This window comes from Monodon monoceros, unplaced genomic scaffold (genome assembly GCF_005190385.1).
Source record: "Monodon monoceros isolate NGI ecotype Baffin Bay Population unplaced genomic scaffold, NGI_Narwhal_1 Super_Scaffold_19, whole genome shotgun sequence".
Lineage (NCBI taxonomy): Eukaryota > Metazoa > Chordata > Mammalia > Artiodactyla > Monodontidae > Monodon > Monodon monoceros.
In genome coordinates, this window is record NW_021703775.1 from 73,505,737 (window position 1) to 73,523,625 (window position 17,889).

Sequence of the window (17,889 nt, forward strand, 5' to 3'; positions counted from 1 at the left end):
ATAAGCATCATTATTTCAGTTGTATTTTTATAAAAAATTTCTCTCTATATATAAAATACATAATATATACATATATAAAATTTTGTGTAAAAATACAGCCATGAAATAATGATGCTGATTGTCATATAAATGTATGGCAATGGACCGTATTATCTGCCTGTCTTATTTATCTATCTATCTATCTATCTATCTATCTATTTATCTATCTTGTGATTGGTTATATGATACTATGGAAATATTCCAAATAAGAAAATTTTTCTCACAGTGTCACGGTTACTAGCAGGGAGGGATGGGGGAAACATGGGAATGGGGCAAAGTTGAATTTAGGGAACTGACATAACCTGTATTAGACGGAGGTTAAACAGTTGTAATACCAAAATGAGCACTGTCTCTAGCTGTGTTTAATTAAATAAGCATTGAAAGTCTTCTCTATTTTATTTTCAGAAGTGAAGAGAAGGCATTTTAAGACATAGTTTTTTACAATTTGAATTGTTTCTAATAGCTTAATTTTTACATAGCTTGTCCTTTTTAATCTACCCTTTTAGTTTCATCTAAGAGATGACATTTGGCATTTTACTCTTCATATTGTTGTGCCGAACACTTAGCTGTATTTATAATGATATACATTTATACAAAAACATCTAGTTTGTAGCTGTAGTTTTACTTGAAACATTGTCACCAAGCTGGATCCTTTCTTTAAACAACTCTTGGGTTGTGGGGAGTGATTCTCAATATGCATCTGTTTTGACTTACTGTCATTAATTAAAAAAAAAAAAATTGTAATCAGTAATGGGTAATTTCTTACCTGTTTTATATAGCTAATAATATTCTCCATTTCTCATGATCTTACTTCCTCTCATTTTATGGTTTCAGGCCAGACTTAAGCACTATTCCGTCAAGATTATTTGCTGAAAGTTTGGTTGATATTTAGCAGAGGCAACAAAGAGAAATATGCAAGGTTGTTATTGCAGCTTCAATACTTAGGTTAGTTAACTCTCTCAATGTGATATGTTTCTGGTCCTTTAGATCCAAGTTAAGCCTGATGCAGATGGAGAATAGTGAGCTATGAGAAGAGGTTTAGAGCTTAAATGAGCTCATAATAGATAGCAGGCTCCTGTGCCTAAATAAAATGAGAAGACCAGAAATCTTCGAAGTCTCTGACTGTGTTCACGTGCCTTGTGGGAAGTTGCCTTGATATAATGGTAGCCTCCAAATACACCACCAAGCAAGCCATTCCAGAGGTCACGGAACAGAAAGGGTTACAAGCTCAAATCACATGGTTTATTGAATCAACTTGAAATATACAGTGAAGAACAAGGAGAAAGTGATGGGATAGATTAACACTATTAGTATAGGATGCCAGTCAGGTAGAGAGAGCACAGTTCCTGATTCCTGAGTTGTAATTTGTTCTTATGCCCTGACTCTTACTCTGCCTCATCGCCTTCCCCCTGATAGTGTGGCTAGGAAGAGGACCAGAGCTGAGATTTGAGCCGGGGGACCCGATGGAATGGAGTGTGCCCGAGGCCAGTGAGGCACATTTGCTCAATAGAAAAGGCAGTTTTACCTGGTCATAGCTGTAGGTGCCAGTGAGCCTGCTGAGCAGTTGTGGATTCAGTTGTATTTCCTGGGCAGAGGACAGACCAGAATAAGTGTCATCAGTGGGTAATTGAATTAAGACCTCCCGCATATTGAGCTCTTGATAAGTCTTATGCATACCTAGTGTGCTGTGAATATTTAGTGCCTTGGTTGCCTTTTGTATTTTTAGTGCCTTGTCAATATTAGGTATAGTCACACATATATGCTCTATTTACTTTGTCTAACATGTCTCATAAGTTTCTAACTTATCTAAGTTTAAGACAGTGAATTTCATCTATCTCATTTGTTTTTGTCTGTAACAGAATGCAGTATTCCCCCAAATCAGAAAACAACATCCTAACTAAGATATCAGCCCTAGGGAATATATCTCCTGTTGAACTTAATTACATCTTCCCACAAGACTTTCTGTTTTCAGGAATGAAACTATTCTCTGCTTCATCAATGAGAGAGAGGTTTTCAGGGACGTAGGTTTAGGAATTCCTGCAGGACTGCACGTTCAGAGTTGTGATTCTTGGTCCATGGTCTGATGCCTGAATATCTCTTCTTTCCCTTTCTCATCCCAGAAATCAGCTGAGAACTCAAAGTTAGATTGTCATTCTCTAGCCCTTACTGTTACTTGTTGATTACACTCCCATTTGCTTCAATTCCCAAATCAGCTGTTGACTCCTCAGACTTTTCCTAACGTATCTTATGGGAACTCTCTTCTGGAGCCTTCTCATTTGCCACTAATTCCTTGCTACCTGAGCGCTAGAATTTTTCCTCCAACTAATTATTTCAGATAGATCCCGAGTTGTTGTCACTACTTCTTGTTCAGTTTAATCAAGAAACCAAAATCTCTAAAAACAACCTCTCATACCTTGTAGACCTAGATTATCACATATGTATATGTGTGTATGTATGTATATATACTTATACACATACATATACCCACATGCATATACACATATATATGTGTGTGTATATATATATATATATATATATATATATATATATATATGTACACACACAGACATATCTTTCCAACTACTGTAAAAGCTTATGACTATTTGGGATTTATATCTGTGAATGTTTTAGGGATCTGCCGTAATGTCTTGGGGACAGACCTTTGTCCTGCTTGAAAATTGGTTTTATTCAACATGAAGGAAATTTCAGGATAACACCACCAACAAATTCTCCCCTGATTAAAGGGGCAGTGAGAAGCAAAATTGTCTATATACAACAAATACTTGGAGAGAATTTGGATAGACGGAATGAGGCAGTATATTGAAGACATTATAATAAAGGTGGTTCTCTTCTTGTAATAAACATGAGCTGACTCCCTTTAAGTAATGCTTTTCTTTATCGTAAAATTTGGCCTGAATTATGTTAAGGTTCAAAGTAGCGCGGTAGGCCAAACTATTGAGATGATCGAGCTGATTGATAAAGCCATACAAATAAACAGCGTGCTAACAAGCAGCATAGCATTGTTGACCTGCTGTCGTGCACAAATGCGAATTTTATTTTATATATGTATTATATATATATTACATACATGTTTTTGCTAACATACACTTGAAATTATCTTTTTGTATTCTAAGAGCTGAGATCTTAGGTTTTATGTGGTATTAGTGAAAAAACATAAAAATAATAAATGTTGAGGTAAAAATTGTATTTATCCTGTTTTCTTTATCTATAACTCATGCTAACATGGTATTTGTCTTGTTTTGATGTAAATATTTTGATGGGGGTTGGGTCGAAGGGTATTGGGCTCCAGAGTGGTTAAGGGGAGATAGGGACAGGAGGTACAGTAGTTGTACAATATCACTTTTGCTACCTACAGGAAAACAACAACAATTTATTAAAGATACTAGGCAAATGTCTGATGACTGGAGGCTGCAGTGAATTACTCCTTAGAGATCATACAGAGTTCACATTTAGAAATGGGGAAACATTGTTCCCAGATTTTTAATGGAAAATCAAGAATACCTAATTTGATGATGTTATAGCTCCAAAATATTGCTACGGAGTTTCTAAAATGAAAATAGCAATATTACGTTGCCCCCTACTGCCTATTCTTATCATTTTCTCAGTTCGTTTTTTAAAAGACATTAACACTGTTTTTTAAAAAAAAAAAATTTATTTATTTATTTATTGGCTGCATTGGGCCTTCGTTGCTGCACGCGGGCTTTCTCTAGTTGCAGTGAGCGGGGGCTACTCTTCGTTGCGGTGCACGGGCTTCTCATTGCGGTGGCTTCTCTTGTTGTGGAGCACGGGCTCTAGGCGTGCGGGCTTCAGTAGTTGTGGTACGTGGGCTCAGTAGTTGTGGCTCACAGGCTCTAGAGCGCAGGCTCAGTAGTTGTGGCGCACGGGCTTAGTTGCTCCGCATCATGTGGGATCTTCGTGGACCAGGGCTGGAACCCGTGTCCCCTGCATTGGCAGGTGAATTCTTAACCACTGTGCCACCAGGGAAGTCCCACTTACTGGTTTTTGAGTATAAAACTAACATATGTTCATGTGAGAAAATTTCAAAAGTACATAAAGAGTATAGATGAGAAAGTAAAAATAGTCTTAATAGCCTTTTTAAAAATAAAAGGCATTAATTTATATTTCAGTTGAATTTAGGAGAAGAAAAAAATGAGGTGAAATGGGAATTCCCTTGTGGTCCAGTGGTTAGGGCTCCACGCTTTCACTGTCAAGGGTGCAGGCTCGATCCCTGGTAGGGGAACTAAAATCCCGCAAGCCCCGCTGTGTGGCCAGAAAAAAAAAAAAGAGGTGAAACTGAAGAAATTGCTGTTCTGTAAGTTTTCTTCATAATAAGAGCTCTTTGTTTTTAAGAGATTTCTCAAAAATTAAAAGAAAAAGTAGACATTAGAGTTTCTATTTTATTTACTCATTTCTTATTTGGCACAGTTTAAATTTCTAGTTAGTAAAATATAGAGGAATTTAGAGAAAAATGAGAAACCTCTACATACCCACTATAATACTAGAATTGAAACTGACAAGTGTTGGTGAAGATATGGAGTAATTGAAACCCTCGTACATTGCTGGGGGAAATGCGGGGTAGTACACCCACCCTGGAAAAGTGGAGTCTCAGAAGTTCTCTGTATACTCTGGAGATATATATGTATAGTGTATGTGTGTGTATACACGTATTTTTAAATTTTATTTATTTATTATTTATTTTTACTATCCCAGTCAGTGACAGGGAAACCTTACTGAGGCCCCTAGCCATGGGGCTCGGGCAGGGGGCTGCCCTGCAGAGGAAGGAGGAACTCGTGGAGGAGTCTTATTTGACTTTCTTCTCAGGGCACAGGCTGTTGTTGTGGCCACACTTCTTGAGGCAGATGACAGTGTGGGGTTAAAGGCAAGCATGACGCTTTCAGCAGATCATCTTATAGTTGTATTGCTGGCTGAGCTGGCTGAGGGAAGTCTTGATGATGCCACCCTGCAGGCAAAGCACCGAGTGCAGGTGGACTGTGTGGAAGCCGGGCGAGAGAGTCGGAGAGGGACAGCAACTGAGCCTGGGCCCAGCAGCTCAGTCACGGGGCAGGTCCCTCCAGTGTCCTGTAGACCAGAGCTTCCCAAGTGTGATGGAGACGCCATGTCAGATCCCTTCGTCCTGTGAGTAGATGGACACACCAGCCCAAACCTGCTCCACAGAACCTCCATCTTTGCATTTCACACCCGTATCAGATACATGATTTGCAGATATTTTCTCTTACTCTCCGGGTTATTTACTTTGTTGATAGTCTTTTAATGCACGAAAGTTTTTACTTTTCATAAAGTCCAGTTTATTTTTTCTTTTGTTGCCTGTCTCTTTGGTGTCATAGCCAAGAAATCATTGCCAAATCCAATGTCATGAAGCTTTTGCTTTATGTTTTCTTCTAAGGATTTTTAATCTTTAGCTCTTACGTTTAGGTCTTTAGTCCATTTTGAGTGAATTTTCTAATATGCTATTTAGGTCCCACTTCGTTCTTTTGCATGTGGATATATCCAGTTTTCCCACCACCATTTATGGAAAAGACTGTCTTTATGCCAATACCACACTGTTTTGATTACTGTGCTTTAGTAAGTTTTGAAATCAGGATGTGTAAGTCCTCCAGCTTTGTTATTTTTCAAGATAGTTTTGGCTATTTGGAATCCCTTGAAATTTCTTATGATTTCTAGGATGGAGTTTTATATTTCTGTAAAAACATCATTGGGATTTTGATAGGGATTCCATTGAATCTGTAGATTGCTTTAGTACGAACATAGTTTGTCTGTGGCTTTCTTTCATCAATGTTTTGTAGTTTTCATCTAACCAAGTCTTTCATCTCCTTGGTTAATTCCTAAGTATTTTATTCTTTTTAATGCTATGTTAAATGGAATTGTTCTCTCAGGACTGTTCATTTTACGTAATTCTTACTTGGATTAAACATATTGTGCTTAATACATTACTACATGGGTTTCCCTTTGGCATAAAGGGCCTGGCAATGCAAACTGACGTCCTCGACCCCAGACTATTAACACAAAATACTATTCAATTAATCCTTACACTATTCTAGAAGTTCAAAAAAGGTTGAGAAGTTTGCAGTCTAGAGCCTTGCAGTTAATAAATGGTAGTGTTTGAAACTGGACGCAGGTCCATGTGACAACTAAGCTCATGGGATTTCGACATAAAATGTCTCAGTGTAACCACAGCCTACTTAGAACAACCTCTAGCAGGTGGACGCAGGAACCGGAAAAGTGCTACAACAAATCCGTGGGTCCTTTAGCCATTCATAAAACAAACCTACATCTTTTCCGCTTCCGGCACCGCCCCCCTGCCCCCACCATTCACTGTAACAAAGGGCAAACTCCTTGCAACATGTAACCACGGACTTGGAAACCAGTTTGGGACTATCGATCCACTGCTTTTCTGGAGACAGGCAGGCGAGACCAGCAGTAACAAGAGAACTGCACTTCACAGGGGTCTGTCTGCCCAAGCTTTCCTGAAGCACCTGCGCTCGCCACCAGCAGCGTCATTAATCCCGCGAGACGACGGGTCCGCGGAAGGCACAAAATTCCCCCTTTTCTAGAGCCCAGGTTTTTGCCGTCAAGTTAAATTCCGGGGTGCGGAAGTAGCTTTGTCGTGCCGCCTCTAATCGCTCAGAAATCAACCCCAGTTCTACACGGAAAGCTAGGCCTCCGACCGCTATGGAAGGGCAGCAAGGGCAAGAAAAGCTCGCGACTCTAGCGCTTGCCCAAGCTCATTTCCAGAAGGGCGAGTACGCGGAGGCCGAAGCGCTGTACTCCGCTTACGTTCGCCAGTACGCCTGTGCGGCCTCCGAGGGAGAGGCGTCCGGGAGGTAAGTATCGCGAGAAGTGGACACAGCGGGACCTCTGCAAGGTGGGCGGCAGGGTCCGTCTAGTCTGGTTTTCGGCTACCCGAGCTCACCGGCGCAGCGGGCAGACGTTTGTCTTTCCAGAAAGGCAGTGAGGGAGCATCCTAGAGCGCAGCCCTCTGCGCGTTCCTCTGGGACACCCATGAAGGTGTCCGGACACCGGGGCGCCGGCTGCCTTTCACCTCGAGTGTCCGTCCCCATTCTATGTTACTGTGATCCAGAGTCTTAGAGCGAGACCTGGTGAGGGCGAGGTGCCGTGGGGGCCACGCTAGCACACAGTGCCGCAACTCCACGACATCACAGCAGGTGTTTTGTTTTTCACTGTGAAAAATTTAAATATATGGAAATGGTGTAATGAACCTCCAGGTAACCATCACAGGGCTTAAGCATTATCAGTTCATCCAGGGCATATTATTCATCCATTGATGTTTCAGAGTGCATTTCTAGATATTAAGGATTTAAAAAGGTGTAACCACAATATCATTAGCACATAATTGCTAACGTCAAGTTTTGGAATTTTCCTGGTTGATCAACAAAGGTTGTTTTGTTTTGTTTGCTTGTTTGGTTGGTTTTTAGCAGTTGGTTAAAGTCGGGTTGCACGTCAAGTCTTTTAGCCTTTAAGGCTCCCCTTCATTTTTTTGCCTTGCAGTTTATTTGGTGAGGAAACCGGGTCATGTGTCCTGAGAGTTTCCCGTATTTTGGATTTGCTGAATTCAACCCCCTGATGTCATTTAATATGGTCCTCTGTCTCCTACATTTCTTGTGAGTTGGTAGTTAAATCTTGAGGTTTGATCCAATTCAGATCCAGAATTATGGTGAGAACACTATTGTAGGTGGTGTTGTGTCCTTCTGTCAGAGAACATGTAATGCCTTTTTTTTTGTGACGTTAGCAGCCTTGATACCGACTAGGGTTCTTGGCCTTCCCCAATCCATAGAAACTGATGAGACTAGACAAGAAATTCAGGCAAGGCTTTCTTGGGGCCCCTGCTGCAGCCGGAGGGAGCAAACACAAGTAACAGATTCCCTTGCTCCCCGAGGAGGGGCGAGCTGGTTCCTTATAAGGGGTGAGGGGAGGGGGTGTGTCCGGGGTCCGGCTGGCCGGAGGGGTGGCTTAGGCGGTCTGCCCACCCCTTTGGGAGCGTTGAGTGCAGGGGGCATGCGCGGTACCCTGCTTTTGCTCCCGACACCTTGTTTTTGCTCCCGGCTTTTCAGAAATGGCAGTTGGCGTTTGTTTTTGTTTTTGGTCTTGTATCGTGTCCATAATTTGCACCAACTTTTTAGTCCCGTATAGTTTCTCTGTATTTTGTTGCTCAAGGAGATGTTTGTCCAGGTGCAAGCACTGCAGCAAAGGGTCCCAGGTCCCAGCTTGTCTCAACCTCACCTGCTAATACCTACTCTGTCAAAGCATCTTGGATTTATTCTTGAGTGTGTAGCATGTGCTGTACTCCAGATTTTGCCTTTGTTGTTCTTGTTGATTGTGTTGAGTGGTCCAGGATGAGAAAAGAAAGGGCAGCTGAATGAGCAGGTTTTTTGACAGTTTTGAGTTGTCTGCACTATCACCCTCCTCTCCCCTCAAGGATTTGATTTTTCTTGACAGGATGCAGCTAGTCTTACTGTATGAGGCTTATGATTCTTCTCCTGTTTGTTAAACTCCCATGGAATTAAATCAGAAACATTTAGTGGCTTTCTTATTTCAGTCATACACCAGACTAATAGTTAATAGAAGTTTTGGGACAAGCAATAAGATGGTACCCACCCCTCCCAAAGTTAGTAATCATAGAAAATGTAGTTTTCTATTCTTGTTTCAAGCTCTAAGCATAGACTTATCTAGTAGGTTAAATTTTTTTAATTTTTTATTGACGTATAGTTGCTGTACAATATTATATGTTACAGGTGTACAGTATAGTGATTCACAATTTTTAAAGGTTATACTCCATGTATAGCTGTTATAAAATATTGGTTATACACCCCGTGTTGTACAATATATCCTTGTAGCTTTTTTTTTTTTTTTTTTTTTTTTTTTTTTTGCGGGCCTTTCCCTTTTTTGGCCTCTCCCGTTGCGGAGCACAGGCTCCGGACGCCCAGGCTCAGCGGCCATGGCTCACGGGCCCAGCTGCTCCGCGGCATGTGGGATCTTCCCGGACCGGGGCACGAACCCGTGTCCCCTGCATCGGCAGGCGGACTCTCAACCACTGCGCCACCAGGGAAGCCCCCTTGTAGCTTATTTTATACCTAATATTTTGTACCTCTTAATACCCCACCCCTGTATTGCCCCTTCCCCCTTCCCCACTGGTAACCACTAGTTTGTTCTCTATATCTGTGAATCTGCTTCTTGTTTGTTATATGCACTAGTTTGTTATATTTTTTAGACTTATCTAGTAGGTTTCAAAAAGGATTCGTCAGCAACAGGCATCGATGCCTCTAGTCTTGTTACTCCTTCTCCTTTTTTCATCTCAGCCTGAGAGCACAAATTTGTTGTGTGCCAAATGTAATTTCTGCCCCTTACCAGCATTGGAAAGAAAATCTGTGGAGGTTTAGCAGAAGGTTGCTCAGCACGCCTGCATGGACCTTCTAATTTCCTTATAGTTCTGAAATTCTTCTAGGAACTCATGGTTAAACTGAATTCTGTCATTTCAACTTTCTTCCTTAAATATATCTTTTAGGGTTCGTTTATTTTTAAAGCAATGGGTCAATGAATCATTTTGAAACAGTATTCACAGTCTTTGTATGCCTGCCACTCTGAATGGTTTATAACGTTTTCTTTTAAAATCCAAAAGTGCAGTGTTAGCCATAAACCTAATTTCCAAATATATTTTTTTCTTTGCTAAAGTTAGCAAGTGCAAAGAAAAAAAAATCTACTTTTGGATTAGGTGACTTGGTTATATTCCATCCAAGTAAACACTATCATTACAAAATTCTCAGTATTAAAAAAATTCGGCTTTAACTGTTAGCCCATGTCTTTAAAATATGAAACGATTTCCATATGGAGAGTAGGCTTTTAGAATTTGTTGTAATGAGATCTGATTCTAAACCAAACATTTGATGATCCTCTGATAATAAGACACTTATAACAAAGTTTTGAAGCTTAGAAATTTAATGACTAAAGCCTTACCGAGTCCTGAGGCTGCATTTTTCTTAATACTCTTTACTGGGCAGCAGTTCAGCTATATCATAACAGAGAGAGATAAACGGAGCGTCCCTTCTTGTTCACTAGGATTTAACGGTGGTGCTAGCGGCATCTAGAAGGGTCCATGTACCCAGTCTCTCTCAGTCCTAGCTCACAGAAACAGACATTTTCTAAAGTTGCAGTGATTCCTTTCCATTGTTAGGAAGCTTAAACTTGAAGGAGACCCCTAGGCTGTGAGTACCGCTCCTAACAGCAGTAATTACAGTCCCTGTCTGAGATCTCAAGGATCAAGATGTTAAGAGAAGTAACTTTTAATAACACTGACTGCAGTCACAAATATTTTCTGAGAACTAGACTTTGAACTGTGGAGTATAACAAAGAATGACAGCTGAGTTTAGCCTGCATCTTCCCTGTTTGGTTCAAATTTGAGAATCCTCTTTGAAAACAAGAAAGGAAAACAGAATCATCTCTGACATGGAGCAGAGCCCACTGATATTCTCTGTGTAGAAGATTTGTCCAGCAGAGGCTGGTGTGTGTGTGTGTGTGTGTGTGTGTGTGTGTGTGTGTGTGTCCTGTTGAGCTGGTGGCTGGTCAGAGCTGCCTGGATGTCTAACCACTCACAGGAGGCTGCTCACTCAAAGGTCCTTGGACCACCTCTGGAGCCCTCAGATGCAGTGCCGTTTCTGCACACAGGACCCCCAGTGTGGACCAGAGCCATCATGTCCCACTAGCAAGAAGCCAGTCTGGCCTTGGGAAGGATACCTGCTGAGGCTGGAGGGAGGGCGATTCTATCCCCAGAGAGCACTCCCTAGGGATCAGCATGTTGATTTTTCACTTAGAGTTAACCTCTGTTTCTTCACTGGTGGAAAATGAGTTAAAATCTCAGTGTTTTGAGATCATTTAAAAATTTGAGGATAAAACTGATTCACTTTATGACATGTCCGTAGCACACTTGAACTTTGGGCTGGCTTTCCCTCCTTGCTTCATTCAATTCTGAGCTGTCTTCTTTGCCTCACTGGCATGTGCTTTAGAAAATAAACATTTTCATATTATATTCAACAAAACAAGTTGACAATGAGCAGGGGCTTTGAACACACAGCAAAATGAATGTGCTTTTCAGATTGACATTGCAGTGCTATATAACCTTGCAAATGTAGAAACCAGGATTAAACAAAAATTGACTCCACTGCTTTATTTCCTTGCACTTTGTTTCTTCCGCTTGGTTTTTCAGTGTAGATACTGCATGTTATAGGCTATGAGTTTGACAACACCCAAAAGAGAATGAAAGGGGAAGCAAGAGGAATTTGGCAACGCTGTGTTTTTAATGTGAACTTTTTGTTTAAAGCAAATGCAGCCCTGAGGATTTGGCTACTGCATATAACAACAGGGGGCAAATCAAGTACTTCAGGGTGGATTTTTATGAAGCCATGGATGACTACACATCTGCCATAGAAGTCCAACCCAATTTTGAAGTTCCATATTACAACAGAGGGTTGATATTATATAGGCTGGGTAAGAATCTTTTTCCCCCCTTTTGTCTTTGACTGTATTCTGTGAATTCAGAGCTCTCAAATGTTGTAAAACTAATGTAGCAATCATCCAGTGTGAAAGTGATGTGAAATTTAGGTTTAGAGCCTGGAGCAAAGGAAGCCTACCTGAATTTATTTTAGGCTTTCAGTAGGTGTTACAGACCACAGCGGGGCACTGGGGTGGGAATTGGACCCGGGCACCGGAGTGAGAGTGATCCCATTACTTTGTGCCTCTGCATCCCCAGCTGTGAAATGAGGGTAATGCTTCTGATCCCCTGGGAAACTTTTCTGAGTTAAAATCTTTGAAGGCATACAAGACAATATAAAGTGAAGGGGTTTTAGATTCTTGGACTAAAGGGACTGTTAGGATCGTTTCTCATTAAAGTGTTAAAAAGAATATTAATTTCCTGTTTCTTAATTTTACTGTAATTATATAAAATAGGTGATACGATTTTGTTGAAATTTTGTGATGATTTAGGCTAGGTACCTGTTAAATCCCAGTACGTAAACCCATAACTAATTTTAAGTGTATTGATCTGTAAGGGTACACAAAGTTACTGTGATTCAAACATCCCTACATCATTATCAAGAGGAAAATATTCCTTTAGTAGGAGTGGTTGAAAGCTTGTAAATATAAAAGCAAAAGTATATGTATCCAAACTTTGCTATGAATAATATATAGAAATACTCAGTGTTTTTTCTTTTCCATTTTTTTGGGTTCCGGTACAGGATACTTTGATGATGCTTTGGAAGATTTCAAGAAAGTATTAGACTTAAATCCTGGATTTCAAGATGCTATTTTGAGCTTAAAACAGACTATTCTAGACAAAAAAGAAAAGCAAAAAAGAAATTATTGAAAACTTTAACTTAGTTGGAATACTAACTCATGATCCACCTGGCATCTCATTGCCTTTAATTCAAAGCTGGTGTTAAGCTATTTTGATTTATATTTAAGATAAAGAGATTCATGCATCAGCACTGAAAGTTAAATGATGTACTTAAGGTAGTTAATTTCAGATTGAGTAACTATGTTGAGTGGGTATGCTTTTATGAAGTAAATAAGTAAAAAGAATGTATAATTGTATATTATTACAGTAAAATATTTAAAGAAATGTGTGGTATTTTCTTCAGTAAAACTATTTATTTTGCTATTTTTTATTCCCAACTTTTTATTAAAAAAATCTTACCTCTACAGAAAATTGGAAGTATAGTACAATAAACACTTATAAACTTTTCACTGAGGTTCACCAGTTGTTAACATTGTGTCGCATTTGCTTTTTCTCTTTACTTAAATATATAACTTTTTGCTGAGCCACTTGAAAATAAGTTGCACAGATATCACAATACTTTACTCCTAAATATTTCAGCCTGCATTTTCTAAGAATAGAGACAGCCTTCTTTATAGCCACAATACCGTTATAATACCTAATAAAACTAATAATTCTATAATATCATCCATACCCAGCCCATATTCGAATTCCCCAATTGTTTCCAAAATGTCTCGTGTCGATTTTTATTTCTGGATCTGGAGTCAATCAAGTTACACTGCATTTTGTTGTTAAGTCTCTTTGTGTTCTTTTAATCTACAATAGTCCCCTGGCCATTTTCTCCCCATGGTATTCACTTTGAGAGCAAAGCTATTTTATATAGCTAGGCTAGAGAGACATAACATTTGGGCTTAAAAATAAACACATGTCTTGCATGAGAGCCATTTGAAAGAATTCAACTTACACTTGATTTTCTCTAGTAATCGTTGATAAGGTAGTTAAGATTTAACTATCGAGCACCGTTTGTCTCTGGATAATGACACTAATGATCCCATCATCGACATTTACTGAATCCTCACTGTGAGCCAAGAACTGTTCACGCTCTATGTAATAAATTGTGAGTGGGATGGGGGTGATTAGAGAGGTGAGAAACTGACAGAAAGCACTTAGTAAATAGAAGGCTTTAAAAAATCTGTTTTATTTGGGTGCTGCAACGCTCGATTAGGCTGCAACGCTCGAAAGCACTTAGTAAATAGAAGGCTTTAAAAAATCTGTTTTATTTGGGCGCTGCAACGCTCGATTAGGCTATGATGAAGCTTTCGAGAGCTGGGAAGGATTTGAAGGGAAAACGAGCCAGAGACACCATGTCTCACCTACATTTTTGTGTGTGTGTTTTTATTGTTGAGGTTTGGCTTTCAAAGATTCAGAGCCTGTATCTGGGGATCTCCCAAACTAGTTTATTATTGCTGTGGAAAAAACTGTTCTGGGGTGGAAATTGCCCTAATCAGGAGAAAAGAGTATGTTTGCCCAGTGTCTCCAGAGGAGAGCTCAGCGTAACTACTGTGACCTTCTCAGATGCAATCACCATCATCACCCTTAAAAGGGTGTTTGGTTCTGTTTTGTTTTGTTTGAGTTTAAGTGATCTCATAAAGCAGAGGACGTAATTGCCTCGTTTGTAGTTCATAAATAATATCTGGCAAAATACATGAAGAGTTTGGGCTGCAGGTGAATGAATATTAAAAGGAAATGAAGTTTGAAAGGAAACTAAAATCTATTTCTGGAATGATTCACATTTTCCAATATGACTTATCTTACGTTGGAAATGTCTTTGAAAGAATTTATAAAGTTGCATTAAAATGTAGAAAAATTCCTCTTAAGATAACTTCTTTTAAAAACTTATTTTACAACTTATTAAAAAAATAAAATAAAAAGCAAAGTCCGTAGACCTTGGGAAGGTTTAAAGCCAGTCTATCCTGAAAATCAAATACTTAAAAAATGCTTCGATAACTTTATTTTCTCTTGGCTTATGTTCTCTTTTCTTTACTCTTGACTGGGATCAGATGTAATATGAAAAAAAGCTTATTAAAAATTTAATTTGGTTTTGTAGGGTTTTACGATTCAACGTTTCTTCATCCTTTATCAGAAGAAAGTCACTCAAGTTCAGAATCAGCAGTTCCTGATTTGGAACCCAGACACTTACTTACTTTTCTCAAGTTACCGGAAATAACTAAAGAATAATATATTTTCCTCATGTATTTTCTTCAAAACTTCCGACATTACACATTCAGATTCTAAATTTCTGATTGACTAATACCTTTGCTATCTGCCTTTTTTTAAAGATGTTTTTGATGTGGACTATTTTTAAAGTCTTTATTGAATTTGTTACAGTATCGCTTCTGTTTTATGTTTTGGTTTTTTGGCGGCGAGGCCTGTGGGATCTGAGCTCCCCGACCAGGGATCAAACCCGCAACCCCTGCATTGGAAGGCGAAGTCTTAACCACTGGACCACCAGGGAAGTCCTGCTATGTGCCTTTTAAAAACGACGTTATTTTATGTTTGCTGTTGTTTATATTTCCCACATTTCAGTATTTGTTGAGCTCTTTTTCTACTAGAAAAGTGCCCAAACTATATTGTTTTCCAGTTTTTTTTTCTCTACAAACAAGGCAGAAAATTGTGGTTTGTTTTAAGGTTTGTCCTTTACAAAGTAAGGTAAGAGAGAATAAATGGATATAAATTACTTTTGAGCTTAGAAAATAACTTTTAACTCTTAAGCACGGAGCTTTTTTTTTTTTTTTTTTTGTCTGAAATCTGGAACTGAATGAAGCATGTGGACTTCCTTTATGATAACAAACCACAGCCCAGCTGCTGGATGAGCAAATGAAATTTCCAAGTCAGCTTTTAATCATTATCTGTTTGCCCTTTTCTAGATTTTTTCTGGTTTTTCTGCCTTTCACTGGCCTCTCTACCCCTTCCCCCCACAACACTATACAGTCTTAGCCTTCCGCTGTTTCGCAGGCCTTCGTCTTTCTCAATGGGCAGAATATATTTCAGCCCTGCCACTCAGCACAGATCAATTCAGCATACAGCAACACATCTCAATATCTCCATCTCTGCCAAGTCTAATCCCCCTTAAACGTCTAACTCTAAGCTTCAAATAATTAAACCCCTATCTTGCTTAACAACTTTAATTTATCCTTGAAAATGCTTCTGCTAAGTGAAAAGCCATAAAATGAAAACATTTTACATTCATTTTAATTGGAAAAATTACAAATTCCATCTTAGCCCAAGATACCCAAATACTTTTTGCAGATAGAAAAATATATCACGAAATAATGCCATTTGCAGCAACATGGATGGACCTAGAGATTGTCGCACTGAGTGAAGTAAGTCAGACAGAGAAAGGCAAATATATGAAAATCGCTTATATGTGGAATCTAAAAAAAGGGTACAAATGAACTTATTTACAAAACGGAAATAGAGTTACAGATGTAAAAACAAACTTATGATTACCAGGGTGTAAGGGGAGGGAGGGATAAATTAGGAGGTTGGGATTGACATATACACACTACTACATATAAAATAGATAACTAATAAGGACCTACTGTATAGCACAGGAAACTCTACTCTGTAATGGCCTATATGGGAAAGGAATCTAAAAAATAGTGGATATAAGTATATGTATAAATGATTCACTTTGCTGTACACTTGAAACTAACACAACATTGTAAATCAACTATACTCCAATAAAAATTAAAATATATATCAACTGACTGATAAAGACAAGTTTATATAAGTAATAATTTGGAATTACATAATTACAACAGTTACATAAACTGTAATGGCATGAATGCTTCCTTTACTCATTATTTTTTCTGTACCATTAAAAAAAAACAGTTTTATTGAGATACAGAGTGTACAATTCAGTGGTTTTTAAGTATATTCAGAGTTTCTGTACCATTCTTAACTTTTTCAAGCTTTTCGGGTCTCATGGTCTTCTGGCATGCAAAATGCACTTAATGAAGTTATAACACAGAAAAGCACTTTTGGGCAAATTAAAGGCTAAACATGAGAGTGTTTCTGAACACCTAGTAGCACACACACAACACAGATGCAAGAGTCCTAAAAACTGCTGCCTCTTCTGCTTCCATCCAAATAAGTAGCATGATTCCAATTTGGCTCATGTGATGTTCTCTGACAAGAAACTTGTGTGGAGTAAACGGGAGGTGCATCTCTGCCTGAAGCCGTGATGTGGAACTTTCACTTCTTATGGCATATTTATTTAATGTGTTTGGGTGAACAGGTTGTTATTTTAAAAAACTAATTATTGACAAACATATGGTGTAACTTTCCAAGAACCTAGTGAAGAGCTAACAGAACAGTTGGTACATGAGCTAAGTGTGTAATTTTAACAGCTGCTAGATAAATGCACGTTGTGTTGTTTTCTATATTTCTCAAAAATGGGACACTAAATTATGGGAAAGGGATTCCAGTTAAAAATGGCATTTAGAGAGAGACAGAGGAGATTGAGAGAGATTGAGATTTGTTGAATTTCATATCTAATGCTAAGGGTACTTCAGAAAACACCATTTCATTCTTTACAAAAGGAAAGAAGGATGAGAAATACGAGTAAAACTTTTTTGTCCCTTGGGAAAAAAAAAGCAATTGGTAAGATTAAAAAACCTGAATTTTACTTTTTACAATCACAAGAAGATGAAACGATACATCCATGTAGCAAAAGACATGATAAAAAGAAGAAACCTACAATAAAGCCCAAAAAACAGAAATTATGACCCGTGAATATGCATTTAACAGAGTGAAAACGAACACAGCAGCGTAATCCCAGCTCTGTGTCTGTCAGCAAAATCACATGTACAACAGTGAAGTGACGAAGGTTTTATTTTTCAGAGGAGGAAGCTGAGGCTAAGAAATTCAGTAACTTGCCCAAAGTTATGCCCAAAATCCATATAAAATTCAAAACCACAGTTCAGTTAGTGTCAATTAGTTTTTTTGTTGCTGGCTTCTACTCAAAGCAGATATGTGTATATTTCTTTGGTCCTGATACAAAATTTAAATCGCTCATAAAATGTTTTAGTGTCCATAAAGGTGAGTATCAAAAGAGTATTAAAATATACTTAGTTTTCATAATGGAGCATTATTGTAATTCTAGAACTGCTTGTTGTTAATTTTCCTGCCTGACTGAAAACAGACACAGAAGATGGTGGAAAGCCGATTAACATTAATGGCACACTGCATTTGGAAGATTGAAAGCCACGGCTGCCAATATGTGAATTTGTGTCTTATGTTAAGAAAAAGGGTCCAACATTTATGAAGAAGGCAAAAGGAGGATTGCATAGCCTTTCAGTATCATACTGAGCACAGCCTAACAGACCTACCCACGATCTGTGTAAATTCTCCAGGGTTGCGTCTTTCTTTTATTTCCTATTTACTCTTGATTAGGGCCTGGACCCTGTGAGATTACACATAACTTGAAGTGTTTTTTTTTTGTTTTTTTTTTTTTGCGGTACGCG

General features: G+C 38.8%; 1 protein-coding gene across 2 annotated transcripts; it reads left to right on the top strand.

The window, feature by feature from the left end:
* The first annotated feature begins 6,546 nt into the window (after window positions 1-6,546).
* On the top strand, window positions 6,547-14,714 carry TTC32 (tetratricopeptide repeat domain 32). 2 transcript variants are annotated; one of them, XM_029232841.1, is made up of 3 exons: window positions 6,547-6,902; window positions 11,411-11,577; window positions 14,469-14,714. In XM_029232841.1, exons 1-3 carry the CDS (start codon window positions 6,751-6,753, stop codon window positions 14,597-14,599), a joined length of 450 nt encoding a protein of 149 aa, XP_029088674.1. In that variant the 5' UTR covers window positions 6,547-6,750; the 3' UTR covers window positions 14,600-14,714. The 2 variants fall into 2 exon arrangements, with proteins under 2 accessions (XP_029088674.1, XP_029088675.1); XM_029232842.1 differs by lacking the exon at window positions 14,469-14,714 and adding an exon at window positions 12,324-12,829.
* The last annotated feature ends 3,175 nt before the right edge of the window (window positions 14,715-17,889 follow it).

What these genes read in the sequence shown, in the direction of transcription:
- TTC32 (XM_029232841.1), top strand. Translation starts at nt 6,751, where the DNA reads ATGGAAGGGCAGCAAGGGCAAGAAAAGCTCGCGACTCTAGCGCTTGCC. An exon ending in GAGGGAGAGGCGTCCGGGAG is followed by an intron (nt 6,903 to 11,410) that starts GTAAGTATCGCG and finishes TTTTGTTTAAAG; the next exon opens with CAAATGCAGCCCTGAGGATT. An exon ending in GTTGATATTATATAGGCTGG is followed by an intron (nt 11,578 to 14,468) that starts GTAAGAATCTTT and finishes TTGGTTTTGTAG; the next exon opens with GGTTTTACGATTCAACGTTT.